General features: G+C 38.4%; 1 protein-coding gene across 4 annotated transcripts in view; it reads left to right on the top strand.

Moving 5' to 3' along the window:
• The window catches only part of LOC109859501 (14-3-3 protein zeta), a 35,213-nt gene extending 12,283 nt beyond the window's left edge, over nucleotides 1-22,930 (top strand). The window contains exons 2-6 of one of the 4 annotated variants that reach the window (XM_020437826.1): nucleotides 37-108; nucleotides 13,964-14,268; nucleotides 18,761-18,884; nucleotides 20,174-20,337; nucleotides 21,904-22,930. In XM_020437826.1, coding sequence (XP_020293415.1) covers nucleotides 13,969-14,268; nucleotides 18,761-18,884; nucleotides 20,174-20,337; nucleotides 21,904-22,059 — 744 coding nt within the window. In that variant the 5' untranslated portion in view covers nucleotides 37-108; nucleotides 13,964-13,968 and the 3' untranslated portion in view covers nucleotides 22,060-22,930. Of the gene's footprint in view, nucleotides 1-36; nucleotides 109-5,484; nucleotides 5,842-13,963; nucleotides 14,269-18,760; nucleotides 18,885-20,173; nucleotides 20,338-21,090; nucleotides 21,255-21,903 lie in introns of those variants that run through there. The other 3 variants (XM_020437825.1, XM_020437827.1, XM_020437824.1) reach the window with 3 other exon arrangements.
• The last annotated feature ends 344 nt before the right edge of the window (nucleotides 22,931-23,274 follow it).

Raw genomic sequence — 23,274 nt, 5'->3', positions numbered from 1 at the left:
TGTGTAAACTCATCGCTTTTCATTTCTTTTTTCCAGGTAAGTCTCTCACCCGTCTTCTCTCCCGTGCCGACACGTCGTGAAGGAGACACTGTATTGCCGCAGAAATTGGTTCGTAAGACCACCCTTTATCGATTTTCGTTAGGCGATGTGTTCGCATACTCTCGCAAGTTTCTCTACTCGCACATTCCCGCACACAAACGAAACACGCTCGCGAGCGCGCGCGCGCTTTTCACACGACGCGCGTAGAGCTTTTCCAGGTAGACCATCCCTCGCGGTGATGTTTTTTTTTTTCCTACGCGCGCGAGTATATTCATCTCGCTCGGAGATTTGCCCGTTTCGATATTGATACATCGGTCCGCTTTCGCGAAACCCAGAGAAGACAGAAATATATAAGTGAGTTTTCAAACTCCGCGACTTTGGCGACCAGAAATTTTCCTATCGCGGAAATTTGTATTACGTGTTTGAAACGCGAGGAATATTGAAAATTCCGCAAATCCGGGATTTTGCGAGCTGTAACATTGAAATAAATACTCTCGAGTTGGAAAGTTTACGAAATTCAAGGATTTGATAATCTTGTGATCTATCTATTAATACGACCAATTTGCGAAGTACCTACTTAAGAAGCTGTGCAAAGATACATGAAATAACTCGCAGCGAAGATTTGTCGAGAATCAAATCTCTTTAATCCTCTTTCTTTCGGGTCACCTGGTATGCGATCGTTATAAACGCAGCGAGTTGCAGAAATTTTTATTTCTCGAGTCGCGTGCGCGCTTGTCTTCGCGCGTTTTCGTGCTGTATCGACAGATATTGAATCGAGATACGGTCATCAGTGTGTGTGATAATCGTTCGGACAGAAATGACAACGTTAATTGCCACCGCGTGAAATTACGCGCGTGGATAACGCGGAAATTCTGTTAATTTTTCCGCTGGAATCGATACGTCGTTATCTCGCAATTCCTCTACGGAATCTTCTTCTAACAGATAATTAGATAGACAGTTGTATTTGTTTATAAAAAGAATCGCGTGTGCAAAACAAGTTCAATGCGTTCATATTTGCATTGATTTTTTTCCTGCATTGCAAATTCTTCTGCGAGAACGTTTTTTATTTCGTCTTTTCGTGAAAGAAATGGAAAATTATAAATTGAAGAAAAGTGAACAACACACACAACACAACTGTTAATAACTTAACGTGATTCTAATCAGAGGGGCACAAAATATCAGATTAACCGACGGCGTCGTGTCGAAACAGATGACTACACGTAAATTAACAAATACGTGTCCTATACGTCGTGTATAAGATTCCGGATAAGATAAGATTGTGGAACCAATCTTGGGTCTTGGAAATATAGATATTCTGTTCGATACGCAGCGTTGCGTTTGATAAACTTCTCGAGATTTTTCAACGAGTCGAAAAATTTTCTTCGACGGTACCATTTCGATCTGGTTCATTGCCGGTTTTATTGACGATTACGACAAATTAAAGAAAGATCGGCGGTTCTCTCTCTTACAATTATCGGCAAAAATTTCAGCGGTGTTCACAACGGTGAGTTATCAGTAGAAAATGGTAGACAAGGGCGGGTCGGTTGCAGGGGTTGCGCGCGCCTCCGCAGATCAATATTTCATTTCAGCCTCGCCAACCTCCGACCGCCACCCTATCTCCCTATCTTCCGCTTGCTCCGCCATCCCCTGGTCCAACCCCTGGTTTTCTGCCTCTTCCCTCGCGACCTCGCGTAGCTGCGTCTTGCTCTCTTGCCATTCTTCACCCCCGCCGTGTTTCGCCCTTGTTCCTCCGTTCTCTTTCCTCATCCGCGCGATTTGCGTTTTATCTCCCTCGTATTCTCTTCCTCCCTCCCTCGTCACTCCTCTCATTAGTCTTTTTTATCAGCTCCTGATGACTCTGTTATTGCTTATTCGGTATTGTTTTCGAAACATCCAAAGTCTCATTTATCATCGATCGTTTCGGAAGGGAATATGTTTTTCACACAACTAACAAGTTAATAATCGTGTCTTGTTGAGAACAAAACGAGATACTCAGTGTCTAAACCTGCGTTAATTAATTATCTTTTAATATCCGAAGTTCGAGATTAGAATGTCATTCATTGTCTTAAAGCGACGTAACGCGGCGGTTTCCTGTGCGAGATAAGCGAGCGTTGACCTCAAATAATCACGTTTTATTTATTTCTCACGGTCTATAGAGCTTATGCGTCAGTATCAAAAAACAAAAAAAAAAGATATAGTTCGGTAAATGTAGGGAAAAGACACCTTTGAAGTTTTTTCTGTTTTTTCCTTTAATCAAATCTTGATTGACTAACAAAACGACTTGGATATTACAGTTGGTAAAAGTGTGCGTTACTTATACTGACTTAAACCAAAAAATACGTTTTTCGGAAAGACAAGAAAGCTAATTCGAAAACTTTAGAAGCGCTCGGGATTAAAGTGATAGTCATTTTGAGAAGTTTGTGTATACACTACTGTCACGAATCGGCCCTTTGCTTATTGCGCCTTGGCGGCACAAGCGACACCGACTTTAACCTAATTGTAATCTTACGATCGATGTTACGAGAGCGCGGCGGTACTGCGCGTCGCTTTCGCTCCGCATTGTTTCAGTTATTCATTCGATGCGGAGCTCGCGGAATGGCATGTGCCGGACGGCGAAAGAGAGGGAGAGAGGGAACGCGCGGAGAGAGAACACAAAAGTGCTCTCGTTCGCACACCTCTCCGCAACTTCAACGGTTGTGTGTACACGCCGTTCAATCAATCTGCGGTTTTTCAGTAACGAGTCTCACGCTGCGCGTTTCCATTGCCCCTTCGGATAAATAGCTTCTGACGTGTCGGATCCCGAGCGAGACGAGAGAGAGAGAGAGAGAGAGCGTCGCGAGAATTGCCGTAATTAAAAATTTATACATTGGCTCGGGTCGAACTTTATTTTATTAATGCTGACACACAATATCTACGTTAGTGTTTTTTTTTTTTCGTGCACAATCAATTTTTGACGAGGGATTATTTTCGTTTTTTTTTAAACAAGATCAATGTTACGATGTTAGTATTTTCAATTGAATTTAAATTTAAAAAAATTCATTAATCGCTTTTGTTTATCAATAAGCAAAATTCATGAGTTTATTTGGATGAAAACGGAAAACAGCATACATAAACATGCGAGCTATCGAATAACGCTGATTAAGTATTAAATAATTGCGAGGCTACGTAGCCATAAAATTTTAATTCATGATTTATATATGTATTTCAAAGCAAACAAATATATAGCATAATATTGCAGTGTCAATATGAATTTATAAATAGCTGCAATTTGCTCGCATTTAAATAAACAACATCGCGTTTAATGCGGAACGCTTTCAAGAAGAAATTGATGTGTGTTTCATGGCTTTTCGAGGCAAATCTCTCTTTCTCTCGTTCTGTAAATGTAAACTGGCGAACGCATTCATAAACCTGTTTCAATAAACACGAAAACTACGAGGCACACTTTTCAGAGAGAGAGAGAGAGAGAGAGATAATTAAAGAAGAGCAACGTATACTTAATCCAATTAGACATTTATTTATCGTTACAGCGATGAATAAAATTACGAAGCGCGAATTATGCAATGTGTGTATGTATAAATTATTATTAAATTTTATGTGAAGAGAGAGAACACACACACACACAATGCGATACATATAATTTCAAGCGAATAGATGCAATAACGAATTGAAAGCAAAACTATTTATTTATTTTTTTTTTTTAATAAAATAAGATCGTGTATTTAATACAAGACAAATATTTTTTGATAAAAAGAAACGTGTAGTTTAGAATTTAGAGAGAAAGAAAGAAACAAACGTACACACAGTCAAATTGAAATATGAAATACATTGAGATTTCACTGAATTGATCAATAACCAGGCCATAATCCAGCGTACGTGTAATTCTCCGAAAGTATAATCTCGCGAAACGTATACATGAATTTATACACAATCCGGATATTGTCGCAACGGGGGAAGCTAATTTTCATTTCAACATTAATTTAATTCGTCTCACGAACGGGATAAATGTAATTGCACTCGAGTTTGTCAAGTTTCGGGCACGTCGCATTTTCCAGAAGACGTGAGATCGAATTTGTCGCCGATGCATACTGATCGCGCATCGCGGATAATGAATAATGTTACGATGTATGTACGTATGTGTATATATATATATATATATATATATATATATATATATGTACGCACACATACATGCGCGTGTTTCATTGACACGGCTTTTCGGTACGGTTTTGTAGTTGTTTGTAGGTGTTCGGTGGTCCCACAACAAACGAGGGGGATACGCGCGCTTCATTTAAATTTTCACGAGGACGTAATGTCACTTCGCGCGATTCAACGAACGACGCGGCGGCGTGGTGGCTGTGATGTCAACGTCGACAGCGTGTCGGCGCGACCGAAATTGCCCATGTTACACACTCGAGACACACGCTTGTATGTGCAACGTATAATTTTCCACGTGGGTACGGAGAACATTGAACCGATAAAGTCTTTGATCGATAAATTCACAGAGATTCACAGAGAGTTTTACTGTGCACACATTTTTCATATAATTATGTAAATCAGATTAATTTTGTGATTTATTTTATTGTCCGCTGCGTATTGCGTCTGCACAATGTCGCTTTCTAAGATTATTTAAATCATCGAAGTACACCGTGAAATATCTTCTCAAGAGAACGTTTTCAAAAAAAAAGCAACAGCATCTTCGTTAATTATAAATTCAATGACATAAGATATAAAAATAGATCGAGAAAAAAAAAATAAGTAGGCCGCAATTTTCCGCAGAAAATTGTTGAGAGCACGGCAAGGGAAATGACGAGAAGAAAAGAGAACGATCGCGCTCTGTTAGGTCTTTTTTTTTTTTTTTTCTGTACGAAATTTTGTGCGACTTGAAATGATCCCGAAGTAGTAGGTAGGGCAAGAAAAGCACATAAGATCGACTGAGACACGTGTGTGACAGACGTTTCGTAAGAGAGCGACAGATAGAGAGAGAAAGAGACAGAGAGTTGTGAGAGGAGGGATGAAGAAGACGGATAGTTCTAACGACGAGGAAGGAAGAGAGAAAGAGAGGTGAATAAATAGGTAGTTCCGAGGCGCTTAAAGCGAGATGGTGGAAGCGAGTTGGACGCGCGATCGAAAGAGCGAGCGAGTTGGAGAAGTGGATCGAAGTGTGGAGAGATAAAAGGAAGGAAAAAGATGCGAAGAGAGTCGTCGCGTCGCCGTCGTGTGGTGTAGCGTGGTGCGGCGCGGCACGTCGGGATCCCGGGACACGGCCGCGCGCCGCTCCGCTGCCCCACCCAGGCTCGGCGACGGCCATGCCGGGGCCGAGGAGTCCGATCAATACCTTCGACTCGGGCACGAGATGCCACGAACGTATACGATCGCGTTCGGACGCGACCGAGCCCCGGCACGAGGCAAACCGAGTTCCCCTCTACGGGCGGCGTTGCCGGCTCAGTCGCTGTGCGGGAGTGGTCGTTGAGGGATGTGTGGTATCGCAACCGAGAGTGTGACCGAGGAATAAGGAGCCGGCGTCTTAGTTTTTTCGCTCGCGTTCCACGCTCTCTCGTTTCAATTAATCCGTCTTCGCGCGTATTTTCTTATCGGAAATAAAATAAGAAACGAAAGAAACCGGATAACACGCGCTCACAGTCACCGCCGTCTTCGCCGCGGCAAGTTCCTTCTCTCGGTTTCGTCCTCCCCCGCGCGCGCGCGTACGCCCGCCCGCTTTCTCGCGAGAGCCGGTGCACGGATCCCGCATATAGACGTGGATTTACTTCATTATTTATTGTACAAAGAACTATAAGTCATAAGGTAAGGTGCAAGACAAAAAAAAATCGCGATTTTGCGTCGCATTTTCGTGCTCCTCTTTTTCATCTCCGTCTCTCTCTTCGTGTGTGTTACACGTCCCTCTCTTTGCTTCGTTCACCTCTTGCGCCCTCTCCGTTCCTCCTCTGCTGCTGCCTCTCTCCGCCTGCTATAGCGCGCAGGTCGGTCAGGCCACTTCCACGCACTCATCACTTCCTGCGTGACCGACTCGCCGCCGGCGGTCGCTTCTCGATTCTGTTCTCGTCGCTTATCATCGCTCTCGTGGGAACCTCGCGCCAGCGAGCGAGCGAGCGAGCGAACGAACGAACGAACGAGCCAGAAAGAGAGAGAGAGAGAGAGAGAAAGAGGCCGGCTATCGATCCTTGTGGCGTCGTACTGCGTCGCAGAACGACAGCTCGTTCGCATTCTATATTCTCCGCATTGACGCTTTAATGCAAGATTTGCTCGCACGTCCGAGTCATGTGTACGTGATTGAGGTTTCTTTACTCGGTGGATCGATTGATGAATCAATCGAGGCGAGACGGAGGAGGCGGGGGCCCCGTCTCTGATCTCGATTGATCGCGCTCGCGATAATCAAGCCAAAGGCGTCATCACCGTCGGAGAATGCAGCCCGGAATTCGCTCTCGCTCCGTGAAAGTAGCGCCGTGGCGCTACTACGGCTGGCTCCCTCTTTTAAGAGAGGGACGGCTGTTCACGCGCGGCCATAACCTCAAATCGCATGGCACGACGTGATGATGAGTAATATTATCCTTCTTCGTCTTTGCGCGATCGCGGTACGTACTCTCGCCGCCGACCTTCGTCGCGACAGCGCCGCGTACGTCGTTCGTTCGCCACCTACGAAAGCTTTCGGCATGGCTAAATATGTCCTTTCGGAGGCGCTTTACGCGCGACGTTTCTTCGCTGAGTGTCTACTCTTTTTATCACCGAGAATAACTGATATTAACGAGGAAAAAATAGATAATAAATATCAAATAGTCGAGGCGTGTTTTTAACGATCGAGTTATCATTTATGACGATATTTTATGTATTTTATACCGAGTTTTTATCTCGGTATAAAATACATAAAATTGGTGATAAAATTCCGTTTAAATTTTCAAAAAGCACAAAGTTGTTAAATGTTTTTTTTTTTTTTTTTTTTACAGTTTTATATTCGTTCAAAATTTTAGTGTCGAAGATTTGATTTTCACTTTGGCCGCGCAATTTAATTTAGATTTGACGGCCGCAAAATACGTCCTTACGTAACAATTATTGGTGATAGATCGGCGTATATGTTCTGTTTCAATCATTGTATGATTAATCGCGTGGATTGTTCTTGTGTGTTTCCTTCCTGTTGTCTTTGACGCGTAGATCCTGCATCAATCGATTAAATAGTGTATAATTGTTCATCTTTTTTTTTTTTCTATTGAAAGCAACGCGCAGATCCTATAATGATCGATACCCTTGAGATCTTGTTAAACGCGAGGTCTTTTTATTTTCTAAGTTTATTTATAGCAACAGTTTAATTATATTTTGTTTCTTTCTCTTTCTTTCTCTCCTTCTCTCTTTTTCTCAAGTTCATGTGACTATATTTATTGTAATATATAGTTGACAATCGATGTCGGCGAGGAATGCAGTATACTTTTTAAAACGAGAGAGAGAAACTTGGTGTTCAAAGGAATTTTAATCAAATATTTACACAGTTTTTGTTTGCGTGTTAATCATGCGGATTTTATTTTGACATTGATAAAAATCAGTTGGCATTTTTGATAAAAACACAAAGCGATATTTTAGATCGAGAAAAATTCAAAATGCCGTGTTTATTTTTTTCCTGTAATGTTAATTTTTAGAAAAAAAATTTGCCGATGAAAATAAAAGTACGATACGCAAGCAAGTGCACCGCGCGAAGCAATGAATTAGAGACAGAGAGAAGAAAGAGAGAAAAATGTTCTTGTGCTATGTGCACTTTTTTTCAGTCACTGTCTGATCGCTGGCGACGGGATTAAACGTTTATAGAGAAGGAAAAACTTTTTTTTCCTCTTACAGAATCGATTATCGCTTCGCAATGTACGTTTCACGCGTGTGAATATCGCGAAACACACGGTGGCATCTCGATATCAAGTGCTTGGATATTAATTTTTATCAGTACACCGCGTTTATCTGCGCGCGTCACGCTCTGGTGATAGTACCGTCGCTTTTTATTTTTTTCGCGTACTTGTGTTTAAAATCGAAGTTTTCACAGAAGAGAGAGTTTACTTCAGTCTTCAACAATTACGACTCGGTGATAATCTATAGTGGCCACTTGATTGCTTGTTTATAATATAAATGTAGAAATGATTGGACAGATCGTGCGGGGTTAACTCTAGAGAGAGAGAGTTTATCTCTTACAATTGGTTTTATTTGATATTAATTAATTTGCATATAAATATATTTCGTAATTCTTTTTACGATTAATGTTTATATATCTATTGTAACGAGTAGTTATATTTAGATAAGCGTTATATGTTTAATATAAATTATACATGTGCTATATATATGTATATGCTTTATCAGCACGTGAGAAAGAGAGTTAATTTATGACACTGTCAGTTGGTATTAATGAATCGCGACGAGATCGCGTGAGTATGGCAATGACGATTTTACTCGGAATTGTAGCCTCGTTGCCAGATCGCCGGCATTCATAAAAGCTTGCAAAAGCGTCGATTTACCCACGCGTGACGCCAGCCGCATTCTTTCTGCACCGAGGCGGAATGGAAAAAGTGCATTTACTTTCAGAATCAAGAATCGATTTAACAGTTATGCCAAAGAAACGACAAAAAAAAAAAATCTACACCGTCATACTGCGGCTAAGAATTCTGGGAATTTCAGAAATTTATTGAAGTAGCTGTTGAAAAATTTGTTGTTTACAGTTTTTTTCTACAATTATGCACCTCGTACGTTTAAAGAAAAATTATATAAATCTACAAGATTACACGTTTTTATATAGCATCTCATTTCAAAATTAATAATAATTGGATCATATTCGAGATAATCTTTGTGAGAAGTGAAACGAGAGTTTGCGGGGCATATCTTGGTAATTCGTGAAACTTCCGTGCGACAGAAATATTTTGGCAACGCGGATGTCACATCATTCTCGTCGACGCAGTGTGTTGAGCGCCGACTCGGCAACCGTCCCATCAAAGCCAGGTGATAGCGCGTGATTAAATATAGAAATCGTAAAATACACGTAACACATCACCTCGCGCGTTAATAGTTCTTTTCTCGAAGATGCGTTTTTTTATCTTATTCTCGATCAGATTATTTTTTACCGCTCGTAGTTTGACACATCGTTTGAAACATACGTTTTTTTTTGTTTATCGCGAAAAAAAACATTGCGTGAAATAAAAATTACAGGTTGTCGAATATAATGAAACGCGATCGTTTACCTTCCGAGAGAAACGCGCGCGCGTTTTATAATATCGCGTACATTCATCTTATAATTTGTTCCTAGCGTTTTCCCACGCGTAATTTGCAGTTCTTTTACCTTGATTGCACGTGTATAGAAGATTATTTCTCCTACTTTTTTAAACATTCTTTTTTTTTTCGTAATAAATTGCTTTTTTCCACGAGTGCTTTCTGCGGTAATGAGAAATTTTTTTTTAATGGAATTGCTTTTTTTTTTTTGGTCGAATCTTCTCATTAAATTTATAGAGCATTTAGCGATAGATAGTACATTTTTGTGTTTTTATTTTTGTAAAATAAGAGGTAGTAAATTTAAAATTGGCAAAAATGGAAGAAAGTTCTTACGCGAACACATTTCTTATATATAAAACATTTAAACGTGTATACAAAACGCTAAATAAAGCATAATAAATTATTATACGATATGATTATCAACAATATTTTTAAGACACTTAATCAACCCGTTGACTTTGCGTGCCGCAAGAAATTGAAGTGCTTCCGGAATGCCATCCTCTTCTGTTCCTCGAGTGCATCCTCAAAACCGGAAGCATATTAATGGAAACCGGATCTCGAGTCTTTCCCTCGTTTCGTGACATAGAATTTTTTTTTATCTCTCGTCGTGTAAATTTGCGCGATTCATTGCCACTAAATGTGGAGCGTGGGTAAACTTCGTGTGTGCGATCTTCGTCGACGTCAAAGTTAATCCGAATTTATCGCGCGGTCGCGAATTTATTACCTACGATCACGCAAAATGCATAAAGAATTTCTTAATCGCGTCGAAGCGAAATAAGTTTTGAACAAAATCAAAAATCATCAGAAAAAGCGAGCAGCTATTAATCCCGTGTGGAGTCTACATGAATATTAGAATTTTTGAAATAAAAAAAAAAGTCTAAAAAATATTTCTATATAATCGATTTACGGATCTCATGGAAATTTACAAACGACACTTTCACATGAACAATGCATTTGCACAGTTGTTCGAGACGCATTTTTGAGCGCGAGAATCATCACGAAAGAATTCGATTGTGTGTGTATAAATTTCTTTTTTTTTTTTCATATCACGTTTCTTACAAACGGTGTGCTGTTACACAGTCGAGAATTGCAGGCGCGATTTACTGTCATTTTTCTTCTCGCTCACGACAGGTGACACGATCGGACATTATTTCCGGTATTCTCTGACTCTTCCATCCTTGACGCCAATTATTCGGTTCACTGAGAAAGAAATGCTCTTTGTCACATGCGATTAGATGCAATTGCACCTCGACCTGTTACTCATCGTCCGAACAGTAACTTCAGTAACAAACAAGTTCTTCGATTTCTCGTATCGCTCGTTCGTTAGGGTAAACATCCGTTGATACACGATTGATTTAATGTGGAAATTCTTTTATCACATTGATAAATTAATATTATAATCGAAAATGAATCACTATGTGTCGAACAGTCTCGTAATTGTGTATACAATGTTTCTAAAATTTATATTTATAATCGAGTCTTTAAAATAGTGGAATTATTATGCATATGTATGTTAATATAAAGCAGTCTCTAGAGCTCTTTCGCGGAGTTTTTCGATGCCATCGACCAGTTTTAAAGTAATGAGTCATCGCGCCATGTGATACCCTCTTGTTCTACACGAGATTGTTCGCGCGGATGTGGATGTGTGTGTGTGTGCATGTGCATGTGCATGTGCGCTCCGTGACATGCGCCTTTCTCTTTAACGTGACGGTTACGACGTACTGTTGTTTCTTCCTTAAGATTTGAACAATATTTCTGTTGAAAAATGTTTGTTATATACGATATTGTCCGATAATCTCTCGTTTGCGACGCGAGCGTGTAAGTAGGTATTTTATTTACAATCTATTTTTATGAAGAAACCTTCTCTCCGGGAACTACGATGTATTTTTAATTATCCTGCAAGAGCGCGCACACCACAAAAATCTCTCCCTGAGGAAATCTCTCGATGCGATCCGCGAGCGAGCGTCAGTCTTTTTTTTTTCCTCTCTGTTGCATCTTCTCCGCTGAAAAATTTAATTCAAAGAAAAGTAATTCAGAGGAAGTTGGCGCTTTTATCACATCTTTCAAAGAAAACCACTCTTGTCTTCCGGTACTTTTAACTTTGTAAACGACTACATCTACTGAAAAAAAAAAAAAAAAAACATCTCGGTGAAAATTTGTCCTCTGGTATTTTTTTTCTCGAGAAAACACGTTACGGAACAATCACTTTTCCAGTCCATTTTTTGCATCAAGAATCACGTGTGTTATATATGTGGTTCAATGCTTGATATACTCTGCGGTCTAGACTTGCTTCCCCGTTCGAGAGATGTAATTCGTTCTTTCAATTTCACGGCATGAATCATCGTCGTTTCCTCTCTCGCGTACTACACAACGACGTAATACTCCGGTGAAACGAACACGTTACGACATATCGTTGCTCTCAACACATAAACGTTTAACTAAGAACTTAAATATTTCGTTGCGCTTTTTAAGACGCGGCGATCTTGCCTTCCGGAACTTGGTTTTGTAAGAAAAAATGTTTTTCTTCACGGTTTGCTTATTGACAATCGATTGAACTAACTCACTGAATTTACACGTGTAAGTACATAATAATACGCTGGCAGGATGTCGGTTTCTCGAGCGTGTCAGCGTTTGAATGATTTCTTTTTGGCCGTCTGTGAATGGCAGATGTGCGAACCGAGCAAAAAAAAATTAGAAAGGAACGAGGAGAGTTTCGCGACGAAGGTTGTCAGTTCCACGCGCTTCGAACTTGCCGTGAGTGATGATAAATTACTGAGGAATGAGATTTTATGAGTAGAGAAAGGCGTAACGCGTCTTATTAGCGTGATATTTGTGTGCGTGGCTTTTTTGTTTTTTTTTTTTTTTTTTTTTTTTCACTTGAAAAGTTTAAGCGCGTCATAAATTTGTTTTATCACGTTGCTCCCGAATAAGACGGGATTGCAGCGTAATAAAGAAATTACTCCTCGTTACACGAACGTTACATTGCGTGCGCATACTACGACGATTCAGCGATGTCTCGATCGACAAAGCGAAACGATTGATCGTAGAAGATAAGAAACAGGATAGAGATTGAGATTAATCTTAATACGTATATAATCCTGATTGTCACTATACTTGCTACAAAGTTAGAAAAAGAATCTAAGTATTATTCTTGATTGCGTAATAAAAAGTCGATATTTTTATCGTTGTCTTTTATGATTAAAAAGAGAAAAAGCAAGAATAAGCTCAACACGCCTTGGATTCAACAGATGGAGAAAAAAGTCAAGAGAAGAAAAATCTTCGTGTTTATAGTCATTAGCAAAGTCACAGAGAGACATGATAAATAAATCCGTCTATCATAAATAATTAGCAACGAAGCGTCGCGCTTCTCGGGAAAATATCATCATAACATTAACAAATTCACGTTTGATATCCGAAGCTCCAAAGGATCGTATATAGATCTTATGTAATGCGCTTTGTTAGGTAACGACTTTTCCTCGCGATTTTGATCGATAAATACCCAAAGGGAGACTCAAATCCCTTTATCGCAAAGCAAATCTTGCTTTTTATGTATAGACACCAGAGAGAAAGAAAGAGAGGACGTTTGCGATGTTTCGCGAAAATATAATGCGATTCGCCGCGATAAAGTTCGCGTGAGTGTGTATGTACAGGTCTTACACGGGTCTTTGTAACTTCTGATAACGCGATAATTATCGAGTCACGTGTGTACGTACAGGCGGTCGCGTATACTAATAATGCATGAAAAAAAAAAAAAAAACAGATATAAATGTGCGTGGAAACTTCCTCTGTAGAAAGAACTGGTTTTATCCTCTTTATTGTTGGAAAAAATCCTACCTGAGCATTTTCAGGTAGAACGAAGGGGGGGAAAAGAGATTGTGGCAGCTGGCCAGTTCAAAAACACGCATGCAACGTCAGAACCGTTTGCTTTTTTTTTTTTTTTTGCTTCTAAGTAACGTGAGTAAAATTCGATGAATTTTACAGCTTGAGAATTTTGAAATGTTTTAACACGCATCTGTTATATTTATTCTGTAAATTGTTATTTTAAGAATTTAAATCACTCCCGTTCTATGGCGGCGCTTCCTAGTACTCGTACGTAATACTTTTCGTAACACGTAAACGACTTCGTCACGTGCACGTTGTGCAAAAGAAAAAGAATCGTCTTTGGACTTTTGGGAAGGGGTACCGATCATATGGCCTGGTCGAACAAGGTCAGTTACATTTCGTGAATGCGCGGATATACGCAAACTTTTGGTTATTGGATCGTGTCTAACTTCTAAACGTGTCGCAGCACGAGACGTATCTTCTTAACTTCTCCCTCTCTCTCTCTCTCTCTCTCTCTTTCTCTTTCTCTTCCTCTTCTGGGACACGTGATGATAAAAGGAAACCCGGCGACATTGAAACGTGCTCGACGGCCAGGCTTTTGTGTCGTCGCGTGTTGCATCTTCGATGTCGATCTCAACGGGCCTCTTGTTCGGTATAACAACCTCTATGACCTAGGCGTCTTCTTTTTTGATTGTCTCGTGAAAAGAAAAATGTCACGTTTATCTTTTGACAATACACATCGAAAAAAGCGAAAGAGAAAAGAATACTTCTGTGAATAAAGTTTTTCTACATCTGTTTTATACAAAAATGATGTTTCATCATAAAAATAAAAAAAAACTATCTTCTCTGATTTCAGCAACAATGTCTGTTGACAAAGAAGAATTGGTTCAGCGAGCGAAGCTTGCTGAGCAGGCAGAGAGGTACGACGACATGGCGTCCGCGATGAAGGCGGTTACCGAGACGGGAGTCGAGTTGTCAAACGAGGAGAGGAATTTGCTCTCGGTGGCGTACAAGAATGTCGTAGGTGCGAGACGTAGCTCGTGGCGAGTAATTTCTTCTATTGAGCAGAAGACCGAAGGTTCCGAACGCAAACAGCAGATGGCAAAAGAATATCGAGAAAAAGTGGAGAAGGAACTTCGTGAAATTTGCTACGACGTATTGGTAAGCAAAAGCAGTTCAATATTGTCTTATTTTTTTAGTATTTTTAAAAATGCCGCAGTTATTTACTCACGTATTATAATAAAAAATACGTGTTTGATCGTCGATGAATGAATGTTTGCAAATCTGATTATTTACTTTTGTATGAGATGTGTGTGTATTCTGGAGAAAGAAAGAAGAAAAAGAAAACAAGCTTATTTCGAAAAAAAAAAAATTGAAATTCAGATGTTTTTATTCTTGTCTTCGCGTTCGATCTCTATATTTTTATTTTTCCATCATAATGATGTATGTGCGCAATTCGCATTGTTTTCCCAGCGGTCAGGCTATTGATTGTGTCGCTATTGATCGAAGTTGCTCTAGATCACAAAAGCGACGACGTGGACGACAAAAGATAAAAGTCGGTATTGAGATATGGGGAAAAAAAGCTACACGTGGAAAAGAAAATAAAAATGGTTGAATATTGTGTTTGCTCAAAGGAGTAAACACATTTGAACAAGTGTTTTCGCGGAACCTGAATGACAGTCTTTTAACTCGCGCGGAAGTAGACACGTCTCACGATTATTATTGCTGTACTTTTTCAATTTTTATTACATCTTCGGAGGTATTAAAACAATTCTTATTGTTAATGCTTTTAACGCGCTATTAATAATTGTTTTGCGTAGATTAATGTTTTGTCCTTCACAACAGAAATAGAAAGATTTGTGTTGTCTTTTTAATTTATTTCAATTATCTCTAGCAATTATTTGATAAAATAATTTTCAATAGTTACGCATTACTTTGTTTTCTTTTTCACGTGGTGTAAACTTCCATTTTGTTGACAATATTTTTCGAGTATATTTTTGCATTGTATTGCATATTTTATCGGAGTCAGTATGACGAATTCCCTACCCGTCAATGCGCGAAGTGACACGCAGTTGTCGGGGGAGTTATTATCGGACGATATTGACTATCGCACTCGTGATTAAACCGTAATAAGGTTAATTGAGTCGACTTTGTGGTCTTGATGAACGCAACGTTTGGGCGAACCTTTTGCTTTGAGCTACCGCATAGCTTTTGTATGATTCGATACTGCTACGATAAACGATCCTTTAAATGTCTCGGTTGCTTATTGCAGGCATTTCACACACAGATTTTTATTTATCTTACAAACACATAACTTCAGTTCTCACGGTTGAGATACGTGTGTGTTCTTTGCAATAAAAATTCATATTTTACAATTTCGAAATAATTTATCGAGATAAATCGTCGTTTTGATCAGAAGATACGGAAGATCGCGAGAGAAAGAGACGCAATTTGTCAAGTTTTTCGTGTCGATGAATCTTGTGTGTTTTTTTTCTTTTGAAAGAATGCGCCAGAAGAAACAGTTGTAGTGCATTCCGTTTTCCTTTTTCACGCCGATGCAACCGTCGTTAATGTTTCCTGTCTCCATACATAGTGACGAACTCCGGAAAAGGTGTCGGGAAAGATTATATGCCTGTCGAGAGAGCAGCAGGTGAAGTGGAATCGCGTTCCGAGAACCGCGATAGATCGGAATCGATATAAACAACCGTTTTTATATAATTACTACTTCGAGTAAACGATTTTGTTCTCACGCGAGGATGAAACTGTTTCTTATTATTCATACCGACAAATATTTTGACAACTGTAAAAAAAGTTATTGATTTTGAAGAACCGTTTTTTTTTTTTTTTTATGCCGAGATCAATCAACGTTATTGTCAACAAAATCCGCGCTTTTTAACGAACAATTTGTTTTTGTCGGATGACATTTGTCGGAGGTGCGCCAGCTTTAACTAGCGTCTACCTGTACGCATAGATAATTACCGAGTTGTGTTATTGCGTCGTTAAGTAACGACGCAATAATGAAACGAGGAAATGTCTCTATGGAAACGCTCGCTTCATTATTTGAAGTCATTGGCATCGTTGTTTTATATCGCAAAGAAAAGTTTTTCTTGAAAAAAAAAAGAAATAAATAATTGCAAGTTTTAACAAGTTAAACACCGAAGATTTATAATAAATTTATGTTTAATTGAAAGTAAATGTAGAGAGATTTTGTTTAGATTTGGTAATAACTATTTACGTTAATTTTATTCTTACTATTAGGATTTTTAATAAAATAAAAATAATTGGTTCGGTACTAGAGAAGAATGATCCGCAGACGTGTCAACACGTTAAGTTACGAAGTGGATCTTGCCGAGTGTCTCGCACCTTGAGCATCGAAAACCCGTTTGCAAGCAATACTCGTTTCTCTTCCGCACCTGGATCGTCTTACGTTAGTTGACAAATCTTCCGGTGCTTCTTGTACACGCGCGCTTCCTTGCTCAGGATCTCTGGAGGGTGAAGATCATCCTTCGTATTGGATTTCACGCGAGTCTATTACGAAGCTAAAATCTCGCGATCTTCATATCGTCTCTTCGTTAAGTCGCGAGCGACTTAAATACATTTTATACTTCTTACAAGGTCTAACATAAAAACGCTCGTGTTTTTCCGTTTAGAAAATACGTTATATCGCTCTGATTGTTTTGTTGCATTGAATTTTTTAAAATTCAAACTTTTCTTTTTTTTAACAAGAAGAAGTCGCACAAGTTTTCTAAATTGTGGAGCTTTTGATGCGCGATAATGAAATTCACATTAGAGTGCGGTTTTTTTAAACTTCGTCATTTTAAGGCTGGGTGTGCAAAACTCGTTAACCTCGATTTCGATTCGTCCCGATGCATTTTGCATCGCTCATCTCGAGATTTCACTCGATCTCCGTTTTCGTTACGTGAGCGATATTTTCCAGTATTCGGAAATAAGCGGAAACGGAAGAGGAAACGGGCACGCCTGCTCAGACGGACCGCCGGAAATGGTACGTTCCGCCTCGTAATGAAAGCCTTTTCTTGAAGAGAATTAAATCTGCGCTCGGAAAAATTAACTGTATTTTCTCTCTTGTTTAATTCAGAGAAAGAAAACGCTATTAATTTTATTTTATTCGCTATTACAAAGTTCGTAATTTGCGTTTCAGGTTTTTCGCAAAAAAACTATAGTTTTAATCAATTTAAATGACAAAATGTTTTTTCTCTTTCTCTCGGGTTTGCTAAATAAATAATATAAATGTTTGTTTGTATTGCTTGAAAAATACAATCTGTGTGCATTTTTCATCGCGACGTTATTGCTGCAACTGGCACAGATTTCGAGGAGGACGATATATATTTTGCTGTGAGTGTAAATGTTGGATATTTGATGAATTTTTCTCTCAAAAATGAACAATCGGGTGTGAAAGGACAGAGAGGAAAAGGGGAGAAGAAAAGAGCCAGATTTGAGCTGCAGTTATCGGGAGAGTTTGAAACTGGAGCAAGGCTTCAACTTGAAACGCAATAGCCGAGTGATTGAAATTGTTCCTGTTCTGTGCCTCTACGCACGTCACCCATGATAAGCCTGGCACCGTTGTATTGCACCTTGACGGTAAATCTCGCGCGCAAACTGCTTTTTGTGGTTTATAAGAAAAAAAAACCACAAACCGAGATAATTTCGAACGCGGTAAAAGAAGGTGAGAAAAAGTAAAAAAAAAAATCAGAGCGTCTCAATTCGAAATATATATAGGCTAAAAATCAATTGAAGAGAACAATAATAAACTCAAAAAGATTTAAACAATAGGTATGGATGTAATAAAACAAAAGATTTATTTCCTGGAACTTCGGCACGTACGCGGAGTCATTAAAATCGAACGCACAAGCGCGACTACTTTTCCTCATCGCAACGCGCATTCGCGCGATTACACGGTATAATTTACGATGATGCGTCAGCACGTATCAAAATCTCTCTTTTTCGAGATCCGTATCGTTCGGTGATAAGAGAAGGTTTTTCATTATATCTCGTTCGTTTCAAAACTGCGTGACAATAAGGATTTAAAAAAAACTTCGACTATTCTTGAATATTTTAGTTTGCTTTTCGTTATCTAATAATCAGTGTCAAAAATTTTTAATCGTGCCAAAATTTTCATCGTTTCGCCATTGTTGGCACGATAAGTTAATACTGGTCTTGTTATGATGCAATAAATATCGTCGAGCTATTTGCATGCGAGTTTCAAAGTTGTCAAGTTGGTTGGCCAAACGCTGCCCATATGTCATTGGTGGAATCAATCGGAATATATGAGTGTGTAGAGTATGTGAAACACGACTTTCTTGCTCTTTCTCTTTTGTCATCAATCATTGACTAATGTATAAACGATATTGCACATCAGTTCAACTCTGTGCTGCGCGCTTGAGATTGATTTATATTGTTCTTTTATTATCTGAAATTAACAAGTAATTTAATTTTGCGCAAATGTTTTTTGTAAATGTTTTTTTTTTTATATGTAACTAATAAGAATTGAACGCATTTTATTTTAATCAATTTGTAGAAGTTTTTATTTGAAATTTTTATCTTGTTTTCATCATCACACATTTATTTATTTTTTTTGAATTTTTTTGGTATTAACTACAATATTGATTTGTTGTTTGTATTTGTGTTTTTACAGGGACTCCTGGATAAGTACCTGATCCCTAAGGCTAGCAACGCCGAGAGTAAAGTATTCTATCTTAAGATGAAGGGTGACTACTATAGGTATCTCGCAGAAGTTGCCACCGGCGAAACTAGAAATAGTATGTATCCTCTAATTTGTCTCTTTTGTTATATGAAAATTTGTCATTATATATATTTGGAGATGGATCGAAGCAAAAAACAAAGGGCACGAAAAATACGGGATACAAATGTCGATAAAACAAAACTCCGTGTGACGGACAGTTTTAAAATTTAACTATTTACAGTTTTACAATTTATATTACAACATAGCTTCATATGTTCGAGAAAGAAATTGTCAAAAGTTTGACAATGAATTGAATATTTTTGCTTTGATCGTGTTCTCATTGTGATCGATGCAATTGCATCCGCCTGAACGCAAATCCGTTCTGTTCCATAAGCTTCTTTTGAACAGAAACGTCTGTAAGCATTTCTATGCGGTGCAGTTGCATCGGCAGATGCTTCGTTTTGAACGTCTTGGGCGGATCCCTAGGCTTTTACGTGGAGTCGCAGTGAAAGTCGACTGTATCTTTTGGAAGTGAAACCGAAACACGAATTTCAGTCACGATAATGTTCGCGATATAAATTTTATTTTAAAAAATAAATTTCCACAATTGATATTTATCGAGTATATCGGTAAAAAAAATCTTACTTTCGAAAAAATTGAAAAAGTAATATCGAAGTTTATTTTAAGTAATCAAGGAAAAAATAATAAAATTCGAAAGATTCTGCTATTTATATTTAAGAAAGTTATTACGAAAGTTTATAGAATACAATTTGTATATAAATTATGTGAATTCGCGAAGAACTCTAAAAAAAAAATTTCGATCATTCGTGTTTATTTTAAGACAAAAAGTTTAGGTGAAGACAAATGGCCAACTCTGGAACGAATACAAAAATATAGTATTCGTCAGGTATGAAAGTGAGCTCTTAAATGTTACTATGCCACTGAAATATTAAAGTCATATATGATATTGCGATACACACAATCCGTAGTAATTTTAATAAAACATTAATATTTGTTTTCTCTTTATTTTGAAGAAATATTCAATTTGCTTAGTAGCGCTTAAGAGCACTTGAGTTACGTAGAACTTGAATACAGCAAAGTGATGAATTAATTTGAAAATTAATCAATTATAAAGTAAAAAATATGGATCGAGAGTTTTTGCGCATTAATAAATAAATGTCAATTAATTGTCAAATTAAACTTAGAATTGCGAGCGTGCAAATTTCTTTTCGGAACTCGATGAATCTATGCAGTAAGCAAAGTTCTAAGTAGCTTTTAAACCAATTTGATACTTTAAGCATTTGAAGCGTGTTAGTTTGCGCAAACATGACAAACATGCATGATGATGATCCACGTAATATCCAGCTGTGGTAGAAGACAGCCAAAAGGCATACCAGGACGCGTTCGAAATCAGCAAGTCGAAGATGCAGCCTACCCACCCGATCAGGCTAGGTCTCGCTCTCAACTTCTCAGTCTTCTATTACGAGATTCTCAACTCTCCAGACAAGGCCTGTCAACTGGCAAAACAGGTACACCAATCCGACGATTAATTGTTTCCAGCGATTTTGCGGAGCTCGGTGACAGCGATGGTGGTGATGGTGCACAGTGGTGACAAAAATCGTATTTACGCGAACTCGTTTTAACGATTACCTACTCACTTCTGTCCTACAAACATCGGTTTCATATTTTAGTTCATATTTTATCGATTCATATTTTAGTTGCTAGTTTGAAACGTGCAATGAAAAATTGACGTGAAACTATGTGTTTTAAATTAGTTATCGTTTTCAATAAAAGATCACGTACTATTGTTCGAAACTATTTTAATAACTAATATTACACGCAACTATCGAGAATATATTTAAGCGCGTTTTATAGTGTGATTCACACAAATTTAATAGTGAAATATAAACCGCTTATATTAAATTTTTTGCAATAACATCGAGTGACTATGCGTTTACTATGCACGATGACAAAGGACGAAGATGCACATCGCAACGGTCGTCACGTCGTCGTGGACGAATAGTGACGATTTATGGACTCGGTTCACTCAAGGTCGACAATATTCCAAGTAAAACGTCGCGCGGCCATCTTTGTAGGACAGACGCGAGAGGAATTGTTGAAACTCTCGCTCGCATTTTCCCTCCTTTTATTTGGCTTTCATTCGCCTTTTCCCTCTTTGCGCTTCTCTACTCGTGACAACGATTTATTTCTCCGATGGTCACGGTGAAAAAAATGAGGTCGTGGAAGGTGTAATCTGAATAGAGGTTGATTTGCATTTGCAGCGGTAGTCGAGGATTCGCAGAAGGCGTACCAGGAGGCGTTTGACATTGCGAAGGCGAAAATGCAGCCTACGCACCCGATCAGACTCGGCCTCGCCCTCAACTTCTCCGTTTTTTATTACGAAATTATTAATTCACCGTCTAGGGCCTGTCATCTAGCCAAACAGGTTAGAGGACGGATTGTGAAAGACTTACGCTTGAAATTTGTTTTTTTTTTTGCATAAAAGATTTCATTGAATAAATTTGCCGTTATGTGAGTTAAATCGACGCGTTTTCTGCCGTGTGACGATGAACTGTTACTGATCCCATAATAACCAGTTTCTGAGATCTAATTCTATATCATTGACATTTATTCATTTTTGATTGTGTTGTGCCGTTTTAATTTCCATCTATTTGAATTCCTAACATTAATACATATTAATATGTTGATGTCTCCACTGGTATCACACTAACCATCCTGCATTACTTCGTAAATACAAATAATTTTAATATTTAAATAATATTCTGTGTGTGTGTGTGTGTAAACATTTCTCTTACACAATTTGTGCGTTATATGTGAAAGTGTATTGCTTGTATGAGTGTGTAGCATTAAAATACGCTTTTTTGAGAGTTGTGTTATGAAAGTTTGCCGATTGAAAAGTACAAATAATAATAATTATCTTTAATTACAAAAATAGAAAATTGAGAGAATTCGTTTTAGAATATTAAAAAATATAACACGTCAAAAGCACACACACATTTTGATATAAAAAAGTAAGAGATAATATAAAGAAAACAAAAATAGACGAAACACATCTAACGTTTAATGTTTTTTAGGCGTTCGATGACGCAATCGCGGAACTGGATACACTTAATGAGGACAGCTACAAAGATTCCACATTGATCATGCAGCTGTTACGCGACAACCTCACTCTGTGGACCAGTGACACGCAGGGCGACGGGGACGAGCCACAGGAGACCGGCGACAACTAACCTTCCTAAGCTTAAGTCCTTTCTAAACCTATAAGAACATCCTATTCTCTATCGTCTCCTAAAGTGCTCACCCACATGTCCATTCACCCAGATCCATCCATCCACTTGTCCTCTCGTTCCTCGCGTACCTCGTTTCCTTCTTCTTTCCCTTCATCCTTTCAATTGCGCAGGTCTCCTCTTTTTCCTTAAATCTTTCTTCGAAAAACAAAAAAACGTGATCCTTCTCTACCCCTCTTTCTTTCTCTTTCTTTCTCTCTTTATCACGTTGGAACGAGACACGGAATGCAGAGGACGACCCACTGTCATTACTCCCAACATCTGCTCGCTGCTTACCATCAAAAAACGACAGTATAAAGCTAAACTGAAAGAAAAAAAAAACACAAAGTACAGGCAAAAAGAAATAGCGCGGAGGTACAACAAGAGAAGCAAAATGAACGAAAAAAAAAAAAAAACAAAACGCACGCATGAATCTATTACATTATATCCAGTTGTCATTTAAATTAAATTTCACATTATCTCTAGCAGGTATAAATATTATTATACGAAGGGAAGAACACAGGAGGAGAAAGGAGAGTAAAAACAAATACATTAAGTTATTAAGTTCCAACTACATAAGTGGTGATTTGATTTTTATACACTCACTACACGTCTTTTTTTTTCTTTTTTTTTTGTTTTCTCCTCTTTAATACGACAACCATCACAACAACGCATGCAATCAGTAAGCGTTAGTAAGAGAGAAAGGGTCGGACCGCTCCGGCCTCCGTCTTAACAAAGACGTCAAATGCAATATGTAAACATATTTGTATCTTTTTTTTTTTCTGTAACTCATATGTAATTTACTTCGCTATTAAAATTAGGAATATACTTAATAGAGTGCACTTAAAGGTCGTGCAGAGTCGTAAGAGAGACTCCTATCGGAAAAAGGAACTAAGATTTCTAGTAGTTAGAATACTGTTTCTGCATTCTAGAGTATATGTAGTCTTATCATTAAAACTAATGTGCGCTAAAGAGCCAAGATTTATTAATTTGACTTTTGAAAATTTTTAAAATGTTCTACGATGTCGCTCTTTAGCAGACATTATTTGTGATCCCACTGTTTATAAATACCCCGCGTTTATAAATATTTATTACACTTATCTAAGCATATAATGGCCGAAAAAATGTAAATTGAGAAACCAAGTTCCTTTTGGGAATCTCTGCGCGACTCTGCCTGAT

Source organism: Pseudomyrmex gracilis, unplaced genomic scaffold (assembly GCF_002006095.1).
Source record: "Pseudomyrmex gracilis isolate BER0280 unplaced genomic scaffold, ASM200609v1 scaffold_265, whole genome shotgun sequence".
NCBI classification, from domain to species: domain Eukaryota; kingdom Metazoa; phylum Arthropoda; class Insecta; order Hymenoptera; family Formicidae; genus Pseudomyrmex; species Pseudomyrmex gracilis.
The sequence above is the reverse complement of the archived record's forward strand: the minus strand, read 5'-3'. Positions and strand labels throughout refer to the sequence as shown.